Genomic DNA, 18,839 nt, shown 5'->3' on the forward strand with positions numbered 1-18,839 from the left:
TACCAACACATGATCTAAGACGTTCTATAAGAATATGATGATCAATAGTGTCAAATGCGGCACTAAGATCAAGCAGTAATAATATTGATGAGATGTTGGAATCCGAGGCTAAGAGAAGATCATTCGTCACTTTTACTAGGGCTGTCTCAGTTGAGTGGTTGGCCCTAAAACCTGACTGAAGGAGTTCAAATCTATTGTTGTCTATCATAAAATCACTAAGCTGTTGTGTTACAACTTTCTCGAGAATTTTGGCGATAAACGGAAGGTGTGACACTGGCCTATAGTTAGCGAGATCTTCAGGATCTAGGTGTGGTTTCTTAAGTAATGGTTGAATGACGGCCGTCTTAAAAGCTTCAGGTACAATGCCAGAGGAGAGTGACAGGTTGATAATATTCAAGACAGACGACCCCAAGATCGGGAACAACTCTTTGACGAGTTTGCCTGGAAGCGGGTCGAGCATGCAGGACGTCGGCTTTGCTGCATTAATCAGTTGTGTAAGACACTCCAGGGATACTAAATCAAACTGGGACAGGGTAGCCAGACTTTCATGAACCTGATTGTCCGAACTAGCATCAACAATCACAGTTGAGGTGGTGAGCGGCGCTGCCTTTTTTATTTCTTCCCTTATTAGCTGAATCCGCTGAGTAAAGGATTGCATGAAATCGTGTGCTGAATGGAGGGAATTTTGATTAACCTGCTGCTGCTGTGTTAGCTGCGCTACCGTCTCAAATAAATACTTTGGGTTGTTTTTATTAAGACTAATCATTTTGGAAAAGTGATTAGTTTTTGCTAGCCTAAGAGCCTCTTTATATTTCAGCAAGCTATCGCACCAGGCCTGACGGAAAACCTCAAGTTTAGTTGTTCGCCATTTACGCTCAAGTTGTCTACTTAACAGTTTACACGTACGCGTTTCCTCCGTAAACCACGGAGTGCGCCGCTTCGGACGAGTTTTAAGTTTCAGCGGCGCAATAGAGTTTAGGGAATTTAGAAGAACCGAATTAAAATCATTCGCGAGCTTATCGACTGAGCCAGTGAAGGACGGAAAGGCAGCTGTTGCGGAAGGCAGTAATTCAGAAAGTGCAGCAGTCGTTGAAGAATTAATATCACGGCTCTTAGAGCCTTGGTTGTGGACAACAAGACCACACTGAGCTAGGACTTCAAATGTTATAAGATAATGATCAGACATAACGTTAGTATGTGGCAGAATTATGACGTTTGAGGCAGTTAGGCCACGGGTTAGCACTAAGTCTAAGATATTACCATTCCGGTGTGTTGCTGCTTTTATTATTTGTGTAAAACCAAATGCATCGATTATTGCTTGAAAAGCTACAGTAAGTGGCTCTGATGGGGAGTTCATATGAATATTGAAGTCACCCATAATTAATATATTATCTGTGTGAGTTATTAAGTCAGCCATAAGTTCAGGGAATTCATCTAAGAATCCAGAGTATGGGCCAGGAGGACGGTAAATAACTACCACATAAAATGGTGGTGAGGAGCTCGATCGCATAACGAGAGCCTCAAATGTCTTGAAAGTGTGACTCGTGCTCGTGCTAAGCCTAAGATCAGATTCCGAAATTAGGGCGACACCCCCCCCTTTTTTACAAGGACGGGCAACATGTGAGCCCACAAAGTTTGCGGGTGAGGCCTCATTTAATGGTAAGAATTCATTTGGTTTTAGCCAGGTTTCGCAGAGACCAAGCACGTTAAGATTTTGATCTGTAATAAGATCATTTACAAGAAGGGCTTTTGAAGCGAGTGACCTAATATTTATGAAGCCGAATTTAAACTGGGACATTTTTCCCGGACTATTCTGAGTCCTCGTGTTAGTAGTACTAATACCAACAAGATTTTTATGGCTGGGGCTTGCTCTATATTTTGAGTAATTAAAACCTCGTCGCGATGTTAGTAAAGTAGGAATTCGATTGTCGACGACTACAGCGCGCATATTGATATTAATATTTCGCCTAGGCACTTTGTCACTAGTCTTACTGATTAAAGAGGCAGGGCTGTTTTCCTTAATCAACACCACCTCAGCAGAAATCTTATCATTGGGGCATTCAGCATTAGGTATTGAAACAGTGTGTGGATTGCAGTGACCTAGACTAAGTATGCTATGTGTGTTGTAACAGTCCAGCCTAGTGCCGGTTAACTCTAGCCTTAACGACTCCACACCCGTTCTAGCAGGCTCGCTACTCGCCTGCGACCCGACATGCTCTAATGTGGGAAGTCATGGAAGGCTCAAACAGTAATCTATGTTTCTAGAAAGAGTGACAGCGCCTTTCCAGTTAGGGTGAAGGCCATCTGTCCTCAGCAGGTCGGGCCGGCCCCAGAAAGAGGGCCAATTAACTACAAACTGGAAACCCTGCTCTTTACAGAAACCAGCCATCCACCGGTTAAGCGAGAATAATCTGCTAAACCTCTCATCATTGCCTCTCGCAGGCAGAGGGCCAGAGACAATAACTCGATGCCGACTCATCTTTCTAGCGAGATTACAAGTCCTAGCTATGTTCTTCTTTGTAATCTCAGACTGCCTCATTCTAGTATCGTTGGAGCCGACGTGTATCACTATGTCCGAGTAGCTAGTGTTGTTTGCACTAGTCTGGTGTCTAGCCCTCTTGCGTGTCAGCTCCCTAAGGTTAGCTTCAATGTCGGGTGCTCTGGCCCCAGGAATACACATTACGGTGGCTGGCTTTTTAAGCTTGATGTTACGGGTGATGGAGTCCCCTATAACTAATGTGCGGGAGCCAGTAGACTGAGGAGGAGTTTGCCTAGCGAGGGGACTAAAGCGATTATGCGTCCGAACAGGCTCACCGCGGCTAGCAGGCTTCTTGGGGCTAATGCTAGCCGGACTAGCGGGTAGGCTACGACCCGCACTAGCCGACGCTAGCGGCATTGCGGGAGGGCTACGGCCCGCATTGTCATTATCAGATGTGTCCGTCTGATCTACGATTATCAGACTACCCTGCTCTAGCTGACGGACACGGCCCTCTAGGAGAGAAAGCCTCTCCATGAGAATAACACAGGTGTCGCAGGTGACAGAAGAGGTGGAGGTGCACGGAGCCATGCTTACCTTAGTACAGCCGAGCGAAATACTTACGCTAGCAGAGCTGCACGAGGACGAACGGAGCTAGGCGCTGTTCAGAGAAACGGCGAAACACTAGCTATCGAAGAATGGAAACAGTCCTCAAAAATGAAGGAAAAAGAAGAAAAACAAGGGTGAACAATGCCAAGCCCCCCAACTGCCACCTTCAATCACATAAGCTCAAAGGCATTCAAACTGATAAATTTAAAATTCACTTAAGGAAAAAATTTTCACAATTCCCATTCAATTTTGCAATTTTCAAATTTTACTTTATCCTACTATGCCAGGAGTTGGCAACCTTTCACATTTAAGGAGCCATTTTGACCATGTTTCCATGGATGGGAAAACACTGGGAGCGCACATCCGCCACGCTCTGCTCCGTTGCGTAGCACGACGGACCCATGTTATTGAATGAGAGTGATCTCCGTTGCGTTTAATACAAATGGAAATTTTGACATTTCAAGATTTGTTTCTTTATGTTGTATTTCGTTTTGCTTGTGTTTTATATGTTAAGTGTCATAATATGAATGTAAAAAAAAACTGTACAGAACTGTACAAAACTGTACAGACTCGACCCTATCTCGAGGTCTTACCTTCTTCAGTTGATCAACAACACACCAGATTTTCGTACTCAGCTGATGTTTGTGCTCTTAACCTGGAAGGCCGTGTCATAGTTCTGTTTGCTGTTTTTACCTTACTTACCTTTAATGAAGCATTAAAAATAAAAAACAAATTAGCAAACATGTTCCATTCGCCATTAGCCATCATACCCTGTGTTAAAATGTCTAATTACATATTTATTTCGTTCAAATATTAATTGTTCTCTGACCACGGTCATGCAAGAGCATTACAACGTTTTACATTGAAATAGCTTACAATATATAGAGACACTACCTTCTAGGGGTGGGAATTTTTGCCTTACAATTTGATTAAAATGGGTCTACGATTTGAGTCTGAAAAGATTTTTGATTACAAAAGATTGATATATATATATATATATATATATATATATATATATATATATATATATATATATATATATATATATATATATATATATATATATATATATATGAGGATATATATGCCAAAAGATGGTGACCAACACCACCACTTTTCTAAATGAAGTTCCTTAACTTACATCAGCAGTTCCTTGGCATGAGACGTCAAGAAAAACAGTGAGTATTTTAGCCAATAATGTAGGAGCGTTTCCAAAATACATTCGGAAAATTCACACATATCAAACCTTGAATTTGCAGGTTTGCTCTATGCTTCAGCTGGGTATAGCTATTTGCAGAGGACATACGTGATAGAGACTTTTGGGTAATTTAACGTTAAATCTGTGAAATATTTTCTTTTCACTACCAAAGGCGTACAGTAAAACATTTATTCAACCCGGAGCACAATTTATCAGTTTGAATGCCTTTGAGCTTATGTGATTGAAGGTGGCAGTTGGGGGGCTTGGCATTGTTCACCCTATTGCTATCCTCGACTGGGACAGTCAGCAGCAGGTGTTGCTGCCTGCTCTGTGCCGGCTCACATAGTGGTGTTGTTTTGGCAGGGGGTGGGCTGCCCCCCTCCGATCCCCCTCCTCTTCGGCCAGGTGGCAGTTGTTGGCAGAAACACTGACGGCTTTGTGTTGCCTCCAAGAGTTACAGCATCAGCTGCCCCTTTTGCCCTCTTGCCCATTTCTCACCTCTCAACTGTCAACCTTACACCCCAACAGACCCGTTGCCCTCACCCCAACCGTAACCCCTGATGTAACCCTCTCACCTCCTCATTCTGCTGGAAGTGTTTGCTTGTGTATGTGTGTGTGTGTGTGTGTAAGTTTGTGTGCATGTGGCCGGCCTGGCTTCGGCTGTAATTTCAGTCCTGGACCAATCAGACTGGCTCGCACAGATGTGTCAGGCTCAGAGGAATGCAAGGAATGCGGAGGCGCCAGCAAGGGCGTGGCAATCTTTTGGCCCCAGGCGGAAAGAAGGCGGCACTTTTGGAGTATTGGGGCAGGCAGTTCCACGAGCGCCCTGCTGTACTTTTATGGTCACTGCGAGTGGCGGGGCCCTCTGGAGGCCAAGTGTTAAAACTGGGTGAAAAAGCAGGACTCCCTTCCTGTCTTGTCTGCATGGAGAATCGTTGAGCAATATAGTTAGTTATTTAAGCAAGCTAGGCATGAGGGATGTGCTAAAAGCATTTTTTCAGTCAAATAATTTAAATTACAAAAACAAATAGTCATAAAATAAATAAGTTGATTGTAAACAGTTTAACATTTTTTTTTCGTCTCACTTTTCGCTTCACTTCAATGCACATTTTGCTGCCTCTTTTTGGTGTGCAAGCCATGCCCACCTGAGGTTGTCTAAAAATAAAATCTCAGATTTTTTTTTGACTCCAAATTAAAATTTTGATTTAAAAAAAATTCTCCCTCTTATTTTTATCATAGAAAAAAATTTAAAATGACAGACAATTCAAAATAAGTTTTATTTATTTTTTTTTAGCTAGCATTTGCATTCAATATTCAAATTGTTTTATTGTCAATTATTCATTCCGTTTTTCTATGTTATTTTAAATAAGGGGGGGGGGGCTTACCGACTGACTGTTTTCAAAACCACATCATCCTTTTCACTATGTATTATCAACAGCGGCCAGAAGTGGCACCCAAAAACAAAGATCAAGCCAAACAAATTACAAATTAATGAACTGCAAAACTAAATCAGTTCCAAAACATTATTTCAGGTGCGGCACACCTGGCCCGGTATCAGTTGATCCACAGACCGGTACTGGGCCACAGACCGGTGGTTGGGGACCAATGACTTAGGGTACACACATAACTAATTGGATAAGATGCTGCCAAATTCATTTTATACCAGTTATACAATGGCAATAATGTCGTTTCTAGTCTATTCTACGCAATATCTGAGGTGTGTGCTTGTTGCCTACTCTCTCGCTTTTTTGTTTTTTTTAATACTGTACATTTTTGACAAAGAAAGACACGTCTCTCCACTGCCTCTGGCTTGAGGCATGCCGTGCTGTGTGTGTCAATTACTCCTCAATCTTATCCACTGAATGTATGTATGGGTGCAATGTGCAGCGTGGCCGCTTCCATGATTGCTCTCCATATTGCCCCTTCATGATACGTGCTTTCAAGTGTTAATGACTCCGCAATGACCTGCTTTTTAGCAGCAGTTTGTTGGGTGACACAGCTTTGTTCTTCTCGCAAAGTTTGAAATGTCACCTACTCAGTCGGGTGCCTCTGATTCAGTTCCCAAATTAATTTTTTTGTAAAGAAATATCGCTGCAGTAATTGCTCTGTGTCTGTCGTCACAATGCCAAACGACTCCCAAACCAGAAACAAACAGTTCGCTATATTTAGCCATAGCCATGTTGCGCAAGCTACGGAAGCTCATGAGGTATAAACACGCCGCAGCAAAGGGAAGGAAAATATCGATTTTATTATTTTTTAAAATCGTCTTTAACAATATTCAGATAAATCATCGATTCATTGCTCAGAAATACATGAAGATGGTGGTAACAGCTCAGTAGGCAATGGTTAATTGTTCTTTGTAGAGGATAAAGACTCCAACTGCCCCGTGCACTGACCTCCACATTCCCCACTATGGAACCTTTCTTAAAGGGTCAGCCTCAGTCTGTGTTGTTATTCCTGCATGCATCTGCTCACAACCCACCCCAGGCCCTCACATGTACATCTCTGCACAGCTTTCTCACTCATAGCCACAAGTGCACCGCCCGTCGTGAAAAGTTGTCCTTATATAATGCCAAGACTCCCTCGATGTAGAATGATAAGCAATGATTTCGATTTAAGCAAAAGTGCCTTCATTTGCCACTGAATAAAACCGAGTATTAATAGGCTGTGAGACAGATTCAGACTCCACTCTAGGAGTGAGTATTATTGCAGTACATCAGTATTTGATGTCTTTTGGAAAAAGTAACTGTTTTTAGGAACAAATAAAAACACAAAGCACTGAAGCCGGAGAAAGTGAAGGGGTGGTGAGGGAACACTGTATTCCCATGAGTATTATTATTCTTGTCTAAATGTATTGCTCCACTTGTTGTGGTAAAAAAAATCCATCGCTTAAATATTTTACAAAACTGTGACACCGATGCTATTCGGTAGTCTGCCTTTGGCATTTGTCATTATGTGTTGGCATTAATTCACGTGACCTTCACATTTTTATACGTGAACTTTTTTTTGTTTTATGTTGTTGAATAAAGTTCAACAGGGAATGGCAATAAACAATTTGAAGCCATTCCATCTTGAGAGCGGGTTATGTCCTATACCCATACTATGCAGCCACTTTTTTTAGTTGAATATATGCTTGTGCTTGTCTTTGTTTTTATTATTGAAGCACCCATACACTTGTGCATTGCACCAGTATACTGTTCATAGACTGGAATCTGGTAATAGCATCCATACTTGCCTATCAATGACTGTACGTCACTGCTCGGTATCCATGAACCACGAAGGTTGCTGTTTTTGACAGAAAGTTTTCATAGGGTCTTATAAACTTTCTCTGATAAAGACATCCATCTGTCCATCCATTTTAATGAGCCAATTATCTTCGTTGCAGGATTGCTGGTGCCCATTCCAGCTGACCGGGCAGTAGGCAGGGGACAACCTGAACTGGTTGCCAGCCAATTGCAGAGCACACAGAAACAAACAACCTCTCACACCTAAGGACAATTTAGTATGTCCAATACACCAACTAGCATGATTTGGAGTGCCCAGACAGAACCCATGCAGGCTCGGGGAGACCATGCAAACTCTACATAGGAAGGTCGGAATGAGGTGTATTTGAACTCGTGTCTCTGAACTGTGAGGGGGACATGCGAACTACTGCTCCACTGAGTCGCTCTGATAAAGACAGTGAAACTAAAATATGAATATGTTACATTTATCCACATGATGAACATGATGATGAACCACATATATTTTTCCTTCCGAGCTACAGAGATACACTTAAAAATAAAATTTATAAAATGGCAGTGAATAGCACGTCCGCCTCACAGTTCAAAGGTCCACCTGGCTCCGGCCTTCCTGTGTGGAGTTTGCATGTTCTCCCTGAGCCCGCGTGGGTTCTCTCCGGAAACTCCGGCTTCCTCCCACTCACCAAAAACATGCATGGCAGGTGAATTGGACATACTAAATTGTCCTTAGGTGTGATTGGGCGCTTGATTGGTCATTAGTCTCTGTGTGCCCTGCGATTGGCTGGCAACCAGTTCAGGGTGTCCCCCGCCTACTGCCCGAAGCCAGTTGAGATAGACGCCAGCAAGCCTGCGACCCCCGTGGGGATAAGCGGCTATAGAAAATGGGTGGATGGATGGAATATGGTTTGAAAATTGAAGAAAAAACTGCTATACTATCACTCTTTTTTTTTTTTTTTTGTCTAGACTCCGTTTTTAATACATCCCACACCGCATAATGATTACGCATGATAATCTTTTGCATTTGACAAGTCACCTTTTGCTCAATGGAATGGTTGAAAATGCTGAAATTATTACGATTATCTGTGTATACACTGCTTTAGTCACTACTTGTTTCCACCTTTCAAGCCCTCTGCTTTGTGTTTGAATGAAGCATAGTTTTTCCTCCAAGCCAACATGATCATGTCTTAAGCGCTTCTCATTTCACCAGAACCATAAGGAGAACCACTCCCGCCCAAAATAGACATCTAAACAGTTTGTGTAGAATGTTGCAAGTGGTTGTTATGTTTATTCTATTCAGCCTCATGGTAATTATGCTGGAGGCGTTGAGGTGAAAACCTGTTTACGGATGTCCGCCTATAATCCCTGTGTGTCTAATCTCTGAAAAGGGCTCTGAAATTATTTTTTTTCTGGCTTGTGACCTGTTACAAAGTGTGTTTGTCAGTCTGCTGCTGCGCTGTGGCGTAATTATATAGTAACACTTTACTTGATCTTTACTATGAACTTTTTTTTTTTTTTTTGTAACCAGCAATTTAAAACATTACAATTCCCGGAACAATAATACGATTAACATTACATATTGTTGGCCAAAAAACATTCATCTCATATTAATATTCTTGGATAATAAAAAAAAAAAAAATAATCGAACCAACAATAATTTTATTAGGTCATTTTCCTTTTGCTTACTTATTCAGACATCTGGTTGAAGTTCATGATGTAATATCAAGAAAAAAATACCAATGTATGTTCTAAAACTTGTGGGCTTCTTGTTTTCCAAATTTATTGAACAATAACAGGCAATTATGTTATGTACCTGACGAGCCAATTCACTGCGCATTACTGTTTTTGTCACATACACACAGCCTTTGAGTATGCAGAAGCATATATACAAATATACACACTGGTATTCATGCAGAAGATGGAAATGTACCAGGCATGTTGTTAAGTCACTACAAGATTTCAACTGTGCGAATGATGTCTGCTGTAAAATGGGCATTTAAGTTTGCCTTTCAAGCCCAATTGTTGAGTAGCTAAAAATTAAGTGTTTTGATGTATAGTACTTATTTTTTAAATAAAGTTATCAATGAAGTAACTATGTTCCTTTTAAAATATTGTAATCACTAAAGTAGTAGTTATTTTTTCAAGGTAACTAAGATTACTGGCAGGGGGAAAGGTCAAACTGCTTCTTTACATGCATTTTTTTTCAAGCAACATCAACATCATTACCTTCTGTCCAACATTGCCATTTGTCAAATAATTTAGGCTCCTGTTTACTAGTGTGCAATTTCTTCCACACAGGTCGCAATGAATTGATAGCACGGTACATCAAACTGAGGACGGGGAAGACACGCACAAGGAAACAGGTGAAACACTTTTAAATGTTGTTTTGAATACTTAACAACTTAAATGCATGATTTTTGTATTATTAACACACCAACATGAAACATCTTCTGAGATGCAGAATCACCTTTGTAGTTATGAATGAATAATATCATAATTGTCCTTATTTTTTTCAGGTTAGGGATAACACTGAGTGTATTTCTCTATAGAGGTGCATTTCAATATATTAGGATGCAGTAGAATTTTTTTTTTATTTTGAAACATATGCTGTTGGTGCTCTGAGATGGGGGATATTGTCCTGTATTACTTTATATTGTATCATGAATAGGTCCCATTGAAATGATTAGAAATGCTATTCATTTGTTCCAGCTCCCAAACAACATATAAAATCGAATTTGAATACAAACATATAGTCTGCAACATTTTACTTAATAAAACAGACAGTAATCCAGCCAGCCAGCCATTTTCGTAGCCATTTTCTTAGCCATTTTCTTAGTCATTCTCATCATGAGGGTCGCGTGAGCCTATCCAAGCTGGCTTCAAGCCGTATGTGGGGTATACCCTGAACCGGCTACCACCCAATTGCAGGGCAAACAAAGACAAAAAACTATTAGTTCTCACAAACATACCTACAGTAGGGACCAGAGGTGGGCAGCTTACTTTTCTGCTGGGCTGAAATTCGTAAGAGCCCCATCCCCTTTTCGTCATCAAGTTCTGTCTGTCATTTTTTCAAGCCAAATAAAATTGTAATTGTCGGTCTGTCAGTACGTCTGTGCATTATTACCCAACCTTCCGCCACCACTAGAGGAAGAAATTTGAAATGCGCTGGTTTACTTATGTACGTACTCATGACACTCTACACTCATACTAATTCTTCTGTTTTTGTACTCACACTTAAAGTTAACACCATGTTCGTACTTCTACAGTTACACTACAATTGAAATATAACACAGTAATATAAGTGTCACACGAAAACACAGCCAGCTAAGGGGTTTAACCCTAGTCGATAACACACCATTATGTTTTTTAACCCACTGAGGGAATACAGGCAGGACAAGAGTGCAATGTTACTCATGTCCACTGGATGGCATTATCATGATACTCAAGAGCCTTGAGTATCATGTAAAGCAGTGGTCCCCAATCACCGGTGGATCAACTGGTACCGGGCCGCTTGGGCTGCACCCGAAATAATGTTTTGGAAATGATTTAGTTGAACAGTCCATATGTTTGTGCTTGATCTTTGTTTTTTGGCATTGCTTCTGGCCACTGTTGATATTACATACATAATGAGAAGGAAGATGTGGGCTTTAGAGCACCCCCCATCAGCAAGCAGTTTCTTTATGTAAAACATATTTAAGAAGCAAAGTAACACAAAAAATCTTAACATTTAATTGTAAACACTACTTATAACTTTTGGTAGGTGAGATTGTTTACAGTATGAGTTTTGGTTTATGAAACCAGGAGAAAGAAAGGTAGCAAATAAATCTCCTGTAAAGTAAGCAGTGTTACAGCTGTAAGAGAGATAGTGTACACCTCACTCTACCTTTATTGAGTTGTGTCCCTCTCGTCAAAAATGATTGTTTTAGTCTTTCCAACCTCCTTACGCCTTTTTGAGTGCAGAATTATGACCAACAATTGTTTGTCGCTTGTTGGTCACTTGTGAGTTGGATGAATGCAACCTGGTCTAAGTACTTGAGTTGCTTGACAAAAGATTGGATACGGATGGGTTTCACGACTACATACCTAATTGGCTTGGGTCGAAATTGAAAAACCCGGATGTGTTGTCCACACTGACATTAAAAGATCAGATACAACTTGCATAGGCGCAAAACAATCAATATTGGGTCACTTCAGATCACCGTGTGAACGTAGCCTATGTTATCCTTTGCAGAGGATAAAGAATGTAAAGTGTTCTCTCTTCACTTCGCACCTCATCTTTCACACCCTCAGTCCTTAGTGTTTTGTGATTGGTTTCCGGCGAGACAGTGCTTTTTTTTTCGTGTGCTCTTTTTTTTTTTCTCATGTGCTGCTATTATTGTGTGCTCTTTTTTTCTCATGTGCCCTTTTTTCTTATGTACTTCTCTCATAGTGTATTTTTGTCTGTGTAATCTTTGGTAATGTGCTTTTTTGTTTGTTTGCTAATACTTTTTTGTTTGCTTAGCTTTTTTTTTTGCGATTTGCACTTCAGGACCACAGTAACAACAACAAAAATGCTGGAATGCAAAAATGTTGCAAAGAAAAAATGCCATCATGCAAACAAGAAAAAATGATCCCCAAAAATAAATAAACAAATAAATAAATACATAAATAAATGAACAACATATGAAAAGAAACATGCTACAAGTAATACATTCTGAGTTCACAAAAACAGAGCTGAGGCATAGAAGAATTGCTAAAACCAAAACAACTACAAGGAAAAAACAAATGTTGCAAGTTGGAACACGCAACGGAAGTGAGCCAGGCCACTAGTGGGGACTATGGCACTCGTAGTTATGTTACTAACTTTGTAAACTACATAGGTGGTTATGAACTTAATTTGTAGCCTTCTTTTTTCACGTGAGCTTGTTTCCACTACTGTTTTATCATGTAATTTTACTTAAAGGGCTTATATCAGGGTATTTTAAGCATTCCAGTTAAATATGTGTATAGAAATTATGTAATTTTACTTTTATCGCATTGGAAATTCAAATTCCTACGACATAAGAGTTTTTTTTTTTTTTTTAATGGCTAGATTTCTTGAAAACCCACTTCTCACCATGTGGTTGCTGCGCCATCTTCATGGCATCATTCTAAAGCCGACTGCCACAATGAAACTACTGTGCAGCAATAATAATAAAAACTAACGTAACGATCAGTAACTTTGGTGTCAGAGGCGGAGTTATTGAAAATGCCAAAAACAGCATTTTACTGACATTAACTCCTGCACAGATGCTACAGGGGCAGTGTAGAGGCATTTTGAAGGTGATCCTTCTACCTGTGATGTTCCAAGTAGATGGGAACCTTATAGTGTAATCTATTCAAACGTGGCCTGTGCTGAGAGCGCAGAATAAGCAAGGAAGTCTTGCAAATGCATCCGTGAAGGAAAATAAGCCTTTGGGGGTGTTTAGGAAGACAAATTTACTTTGTAACATGGTTAAAATCTCCAAAAAGTTGAATTTCCATGACACATACCCTTTAATGCATGTCTGAATGAATTAATCTGTTTTAATTAAACACATACAATCCCTTATAAATCAACACGTTTTGAGCCATGTAATCTTGGTGCTCCTCTATACCATATAAAAATTAAGATCCTCATGTTTAAAAATAACTTTTATATTCTCCAAAAGGTGGCCAGTTACTGCACCTTCTAAACAGGTCATCCATCAGGTCTTTTCTGAGTATCTGATGGGGTCACATTATTTGTTACCAGTCTTGTGGTACCCCCTAGTGGCCTGGTAATCTTCCATTGTGTGTGTGCCAACTTGCATCATTTTTACTCTGTGTCATTTATTTTAGTCATTTTTCTTTGTGCAGTGTGTTTCTTGTAATGTGTTTGCATGATTTTTATTCATGTGTATCATTTTTCTGTATTTTCTTCCTGTTTTCCTCGTTGCTTTGCCGGTTGAAGTTTTGTTACTCGTAGAATTTTTCTATTACAGTGTTTGCATTTTGCTGGTATTTTGTGAGCTTTTAGTTCAGGAATGCACTCTCTATTTTACTTATGTGCATATTTCCTGTTTTCAGTTTGCATCATTCCTGTTATGGTGCTTTTTTGATGGTTGCAGCTAGTTGGCCATTTTTCGATTTTGGTCTCAAAATGTTATAACGCTCATCTCTAGGAGCAGCAGTCTAAAGTCCCTTTTTGGATGTATGGTTTACTATCTGCCGAACTGCTGCCACTACACAGCGCTTCTATCACACAATATTGTCTGAAAGACGCAGAGAAAAAACATCCAAATGAAGTTTCGGCCCTCAAGGCACCACTGTACTGTACTGGACTTTACAGTACTATGGTGATTTTAAAGGCAAATACTTCTTAGAAAGCAAAATATTCCCTGAATTTGTATTAAAATAATATAATTGAAATATTGCAGCTTTAGTGTGGCAAGGTCCACTTGTTGACATTCGTGGAAAATGGCTCTATGATTCACTGCAGCCCCGCAGCCTTGGTAATCATGTTGTAACATTTTCCAATCTAATAGTCTTAATCAGTTTTATTCTCATTTCTTCTGGAATTGATCTGGATCATGGCATAATACATTTGTTCTTGGGATTTTGTCTTTTTCTAACAAGATTCTATTTAATTGAGTTTTTGATCCAAGCAAGGTAGTAGCAATGAAATTATGTGGCCTATGAAATTGAACTCAGCTTTCCCAAAACTGTGGTTTGTCACACTTGTTATATTATTTAACAAGAAGGGGAATTACTTTTTCACATAGGGTCAGATAGGTTTGTATGTTTTTACTCTTTGGTAAATCATCATTGAAAAACTGCATTTTATATATTCTTTGATTGTCTCTGTGAAATTAAAATTGGTTTGATCAAATGAAAACTTTGTGAGTGACAAATATGTCAAAGATGCAGGAATCAGGAAGGGGCAAATACTTTTTCACAGTAGTGTATATCTATCTAGCTATCTAGCTATTTATCCATAATTTAAGTACTGTACAGTGGAAACTCTTGATAATGTACACATGAAAGCATCATTATTTCGATAAGCATTGTTTTCGTTCACCTTTAAACAACTCCACGCTATAATCTCCTTACCCTCTCCCGCCATATATAGCCATGTATAGGTTATTTGAGATGTGTGGCATTGTCTTTTTTTGTTCACTTATGTGCAAGGATTTTTTTTTTTTAGGCTTATGCTATGCCCTCATTGGGACATGACCTAAGTATCTTTTTTTTTTTCTTTCATTCTCATCTAAGGTCTCGGAGCGCAGCTCTTATGGCACATCTTGACCGGCCTTGTTGTCCTGAGTACCTTGTTAGTCAATGTCTTATGTTTCTTGGATGGCTTGAGTCGATTTTGTTTCTGTGCTTGTGCAGGTTTAATGATAATAAATTGCATTTTGATTTGGATTCTCGTTCTATAAGTGAGAATATGATTGTGAATGTTTCTTTGCCAATATTTGCCCTGCAATTGATTGGCAGCCAGTCTAGGATGTTTTCTACTCCACTAGTCAGGTAGGATTGGTTCTAGTCCACTCGTAATCAAAATGCGGACAAGCTCCATAGTGAATAGATGTATTTATTTTGGTCAGATTGTACTGAGCAGCCAGACATGGGATTGATTTCAATTTATCTATCCTCTGGTAGTCTTCACGTTTCCCCTTTGCCATCGCTGACACCCACTGGTGTGGCATCATGATAACACAATTGAAGAGTGCAATCCTTAGACTGGGTATACCCTGCGGGTTCAAGTGCCCAGGATTAAATGCTTGCAGTATAGTCAATAAATGGGGTGGGACTCACAGGTGATGACCCAGGATTAAATGCTTGCAATATAGTCAATAAATGGGGTGGGCCTCACAGGTGATGACCCATGATGGTATGGACCTTACTGTACCTCAGTTTTTGGGGCATGGTTTTTCTGTATGTACTGTATTGGTATCAGTTGGGCAGAAACTGGTGATCTCAATACATACATCAATTCTGTGTAATTTGCTAACTTAAACAAGAAGCTGGTGTTAATGAGGTACATTGATTTCTCCAATGACGATTTCCACATCTAGAAAAGACCTGTTTCCACTTGAACCTTTAGGTAGATCCAGTCCTAGATGCTTACTAGGCTGAAGCCTCACAACATTTGCTTCAAGATCAACTTTGAAATATTTGAATGATTAGATTCCACTGTACAAGTGCTAAAGGTTCCGCTTTGTGTGTGTGTGTGTGCGTGTGTTGGTGTGTGTGTGTGCATGCATCCTAACGCATGTTGTGTTTTTTTGTGCTCAAAAACTCTCTCACACCCCATAGGTGTCTAGTCACATACAGGTGTTAGCACGGAAGAAAGTTCGTGAATACCAGGCGGGTATAAAGGTAGGTGATGGCGACCTGCTCTGCCTCTCCGGCGACACTGACTGGGCGTCTCTTTCCTCCTTTGGTTACGGCGTCTCTGCCTTTCTTCTTATCGTCTCTCTCCTTTCCCTCTTTCCCTCCCTCTTTGGCTATTCTTCTGTGCAGGTTTCTAGCCACTTGCAGGTTCTCGCCCGGAGAAAATCTCGCGAGATCCAGTCAAAGCTAAAGGTATGCGCTTCACAGTGGGCTCAACTGGGGCTGGACCAAATGGCTTGGCTTTGCACTAACCACCTCATTAGAGACGCAAGCTTGACCGACAAAATAATGGCTTGTATTGAACTAATTGCAGCATTATTGAGGAATATTGGGAAAAAAATGCTTTTGCATGCTGGGGTCATAAAGACATTGTTCTTTAACTTGTATGTGTAACTCAAGAATTTTAAGGGGGACATATCGAAAATGGACTTGTTCCTAGGATAATGTATGTTGGAGTTCTGTTCCTATTAGGGGGAAAAAAAATAGTATTTAATTAATGGGAACACTCCATGGTCTAAAATGAACCAAGGCCTTGTTGTGTAATGTATGATAAATAGAGCAAAGACTTCAATAAATAGCCCAACCCCTGCAAAACACATGGAGTTCATAGTGATTTGTTTTTCATGGGGATAGTACTTGTTTTACTATTTAGGCTCAAGAAGATAACTCCATCCTTGCCATTATAGTAACAAAAACCTTCTTTACTTAACACCACTCACAGCAGAGGGTCAACTTGCCTGTGGGCAAATCGTAGGTTGACCCGAGACAAGTGTGGGCAACTCGCAGGTTGAATCTTGGGGTAGTTTGGACATCTGGATTTCTGGGGCCAGTTTAAAATTGTTATGAAAACACCTTATATGTCTCCTTTAATGCATTAGGGGCTGACTCCACTAAAGCAAATGCAACATGCTGTTACGAGAAGCCCGGGAGAAGCTTTTGTCTTTCACGCTTCTGCAGCATGCTCTTCAACCTCTAAGACTCGTTTACTTTCCTTCCTCTATGACACTCTAGCTCCTTTCTTCGTGTTTGTCCTGTTTTTAAAGATCCACATAAAGATGCACATAAACAAAATCGGACCTCTCTCCTCTTTTTGCCATTTACATGCATTTGTTTTTTCCCAAATGAAAGTAACATTTATATCTTATGTACACAAAGTAGCCATGTGACATTAACCTCTTACTGGAAACTAATACAACAGCAGCAGAAAATATGTAGACAACTAGCAACAAAAGAGTGCACTTTCTTAGAATTTGTTTCTAAGCATTTTAACATTAATGTTGAGTCATTAAGCGAGTTTCTTTGCCTTCCTATTTCTTTGATACATCAAATACATTTACAGGTCAGTGTGATCAGCTGCACATTTAACCATAAAAAAAGCTCCCACAGCAACAACACTTTCCTAAATAGTGTATGTATGTTCAGGCATTAAAAAAAAAAGATGCATCTTCATTTCTGTGAAGTGCAAGTCTTGTTTAGCACGTTAGAAAATTTAACACACTGAGCTATGCCATGTTGGCCATTCTGACAGACAAGGCCTTTTTCTTCTGCAGACGAATTGGTGGCTGAAAGTAGTGCATTTTAGGCATGCTCAATTCAATTTTTTCTAGAACTGAGTCCTCACTTTTACTTACCAACTGTCTGATGCCACCAGTACAATATTATCTATACCATAGGCCACAAACTTTTTCCCACATTTTGAACCCTAAAGTTTTTAATATAGTGTGTGTTTATCTATAAATTATTTATATGATGCGTTTTATCTAAATTATCTAATTTTTTTCTGACGGGCTTCAAGTCGTCAAAAGATTTACGCAGTTTTACAGATGGCACCTGTATTGGGCATTATTATTTTTATTACTATTATTATTACTATTATTATGAGTATCTCATACAATGGAATCAGGCCTGTTGTTGGGCCATGCCTGGTATCAGTACTTGCCCATCTTTATCAAGTTTTCAACCTGCCATAAGCAGGTCTCAGCTGTGATGCAGGTGATGTAATGTGGTTTTGATTGATTGTGCAGGAGCTTGTGTTTTTTTCTGCCTTTTTCACGTGGATGCAGCATTCTTGAAACCTTTGATACTCCCCCACAAGTTAGTTATATTCATCGCATATTTAAATAACAGATATATTATTGATCTTCTTCAAAAGACACTGGGAGCCACAAAACATTTTTGACATTTAAAGTGAGGCCAATACTACCTTTAAAATAATAATAATAATAATAATAATAATAATAATAATAATAATAATAATAATAATAATAATAATAATAAGACATTTTTAAGTCATCCTTTTATTCATAAAATTTTAGTCACACTTTAATGATTTACCTGCAGCAACCCTAAAATGCAAATCAAAACAGCCGTCTAAAATATTTACTGTACAGTTCAAAGTTTTGGAAACACCTTCACATTCACATAGTCTCAATCAGGCGTCCCCAAACTCAGTCCACGAGGGCCGCTGTCCTGCGTGTTTTCCATGTTTCTTTCCCCGACACACCTTATTCAAATTATCAGGTCATCAGCAATCTCAGCAGAAGCCTACTGATGATCCTGGAAAACATGCAGGGCAGCAGCCCTCGAGGACCAAGTTTGGAGACGCCTGGACTCTCAATCACTTGAGGAGCCAAAAACATTCTTGAAAATGCAAAGCTGTGAATTGAAAGTTATTCTGGGTCATAAAGCAAAATTTACATCATAAACCTGAGAAAATACCAAGCTGTGTACTGTCAATTTGGCAACAAATAGCCTCTGAAATTAAAATAAACTCTAAAGCGTCAAACATATTTTGGTTTGAATACCTTTTCAAACTTGAGTAAATGACTGTTTGCATTTTGATGCATAATCTGGATGACTTCAGGATTCATTTACAATGTATGAATAAAATAAAACCATTGAAATGTAAGGTGTTTTCAAAGTTTTGACACGTATTGACATC

General features: G+C 39.7%; 1 protein-coding gene across 8 annotated transcripts in view; it reads left to right on the top strand.

Moving 5' to 3' along the window:
- LOC148418609 (transcriptional enhancer factor TEF-5-like) overlaps window positions 1–18,839 on the top strand; it is a 60,829-nt gene that overhangs the window by 28,190 nt on the left and 13,800 nt on the right. For 3 of the 8 annotated variants that reach the window (XM_088423850.1, XM_088423852.1, XM_088423851.1), the window contains exons 4-6: window positions 9,821–9,885; window positions 15,821–15,883; window positions 16,028–16,090. In XM_088423850.1, the coding sequence (XP_088279976.1) occupies window positions 9,821–9,885; window positions 15,821–15,883; window positions 16,028–16,090 (191 nt within the window). The remainder of the gene's footprint in view (window positions 1–9,820; window positions 9,886–15,820; window positions 15,884–16,027; window positions 16,091–18,839) is intronic. The other 5 variants (XM_088423854.1, XM_088423856.1, XM_088423857.1 and 2 more) reach the window with 2 other exon arrangements.

Source organism: Hippichthys cyanospilos, chromosome 9, assembly GCF_059441005.1.
Source record: "Hippichthys cyanospilos isolate Australia breed blue-spotted pipefish chromosome 9, RoL_Hcya_1.0, whole genome shotgun sequence".
NCBI classification, from domain to species: domain Eukaryota; kingdom Metazoa; phylum Chordata; class Actinopteri; order Syngnathiformes; family Syngnathidae; genus Hippichthys; species Hippichthys cyanospilos.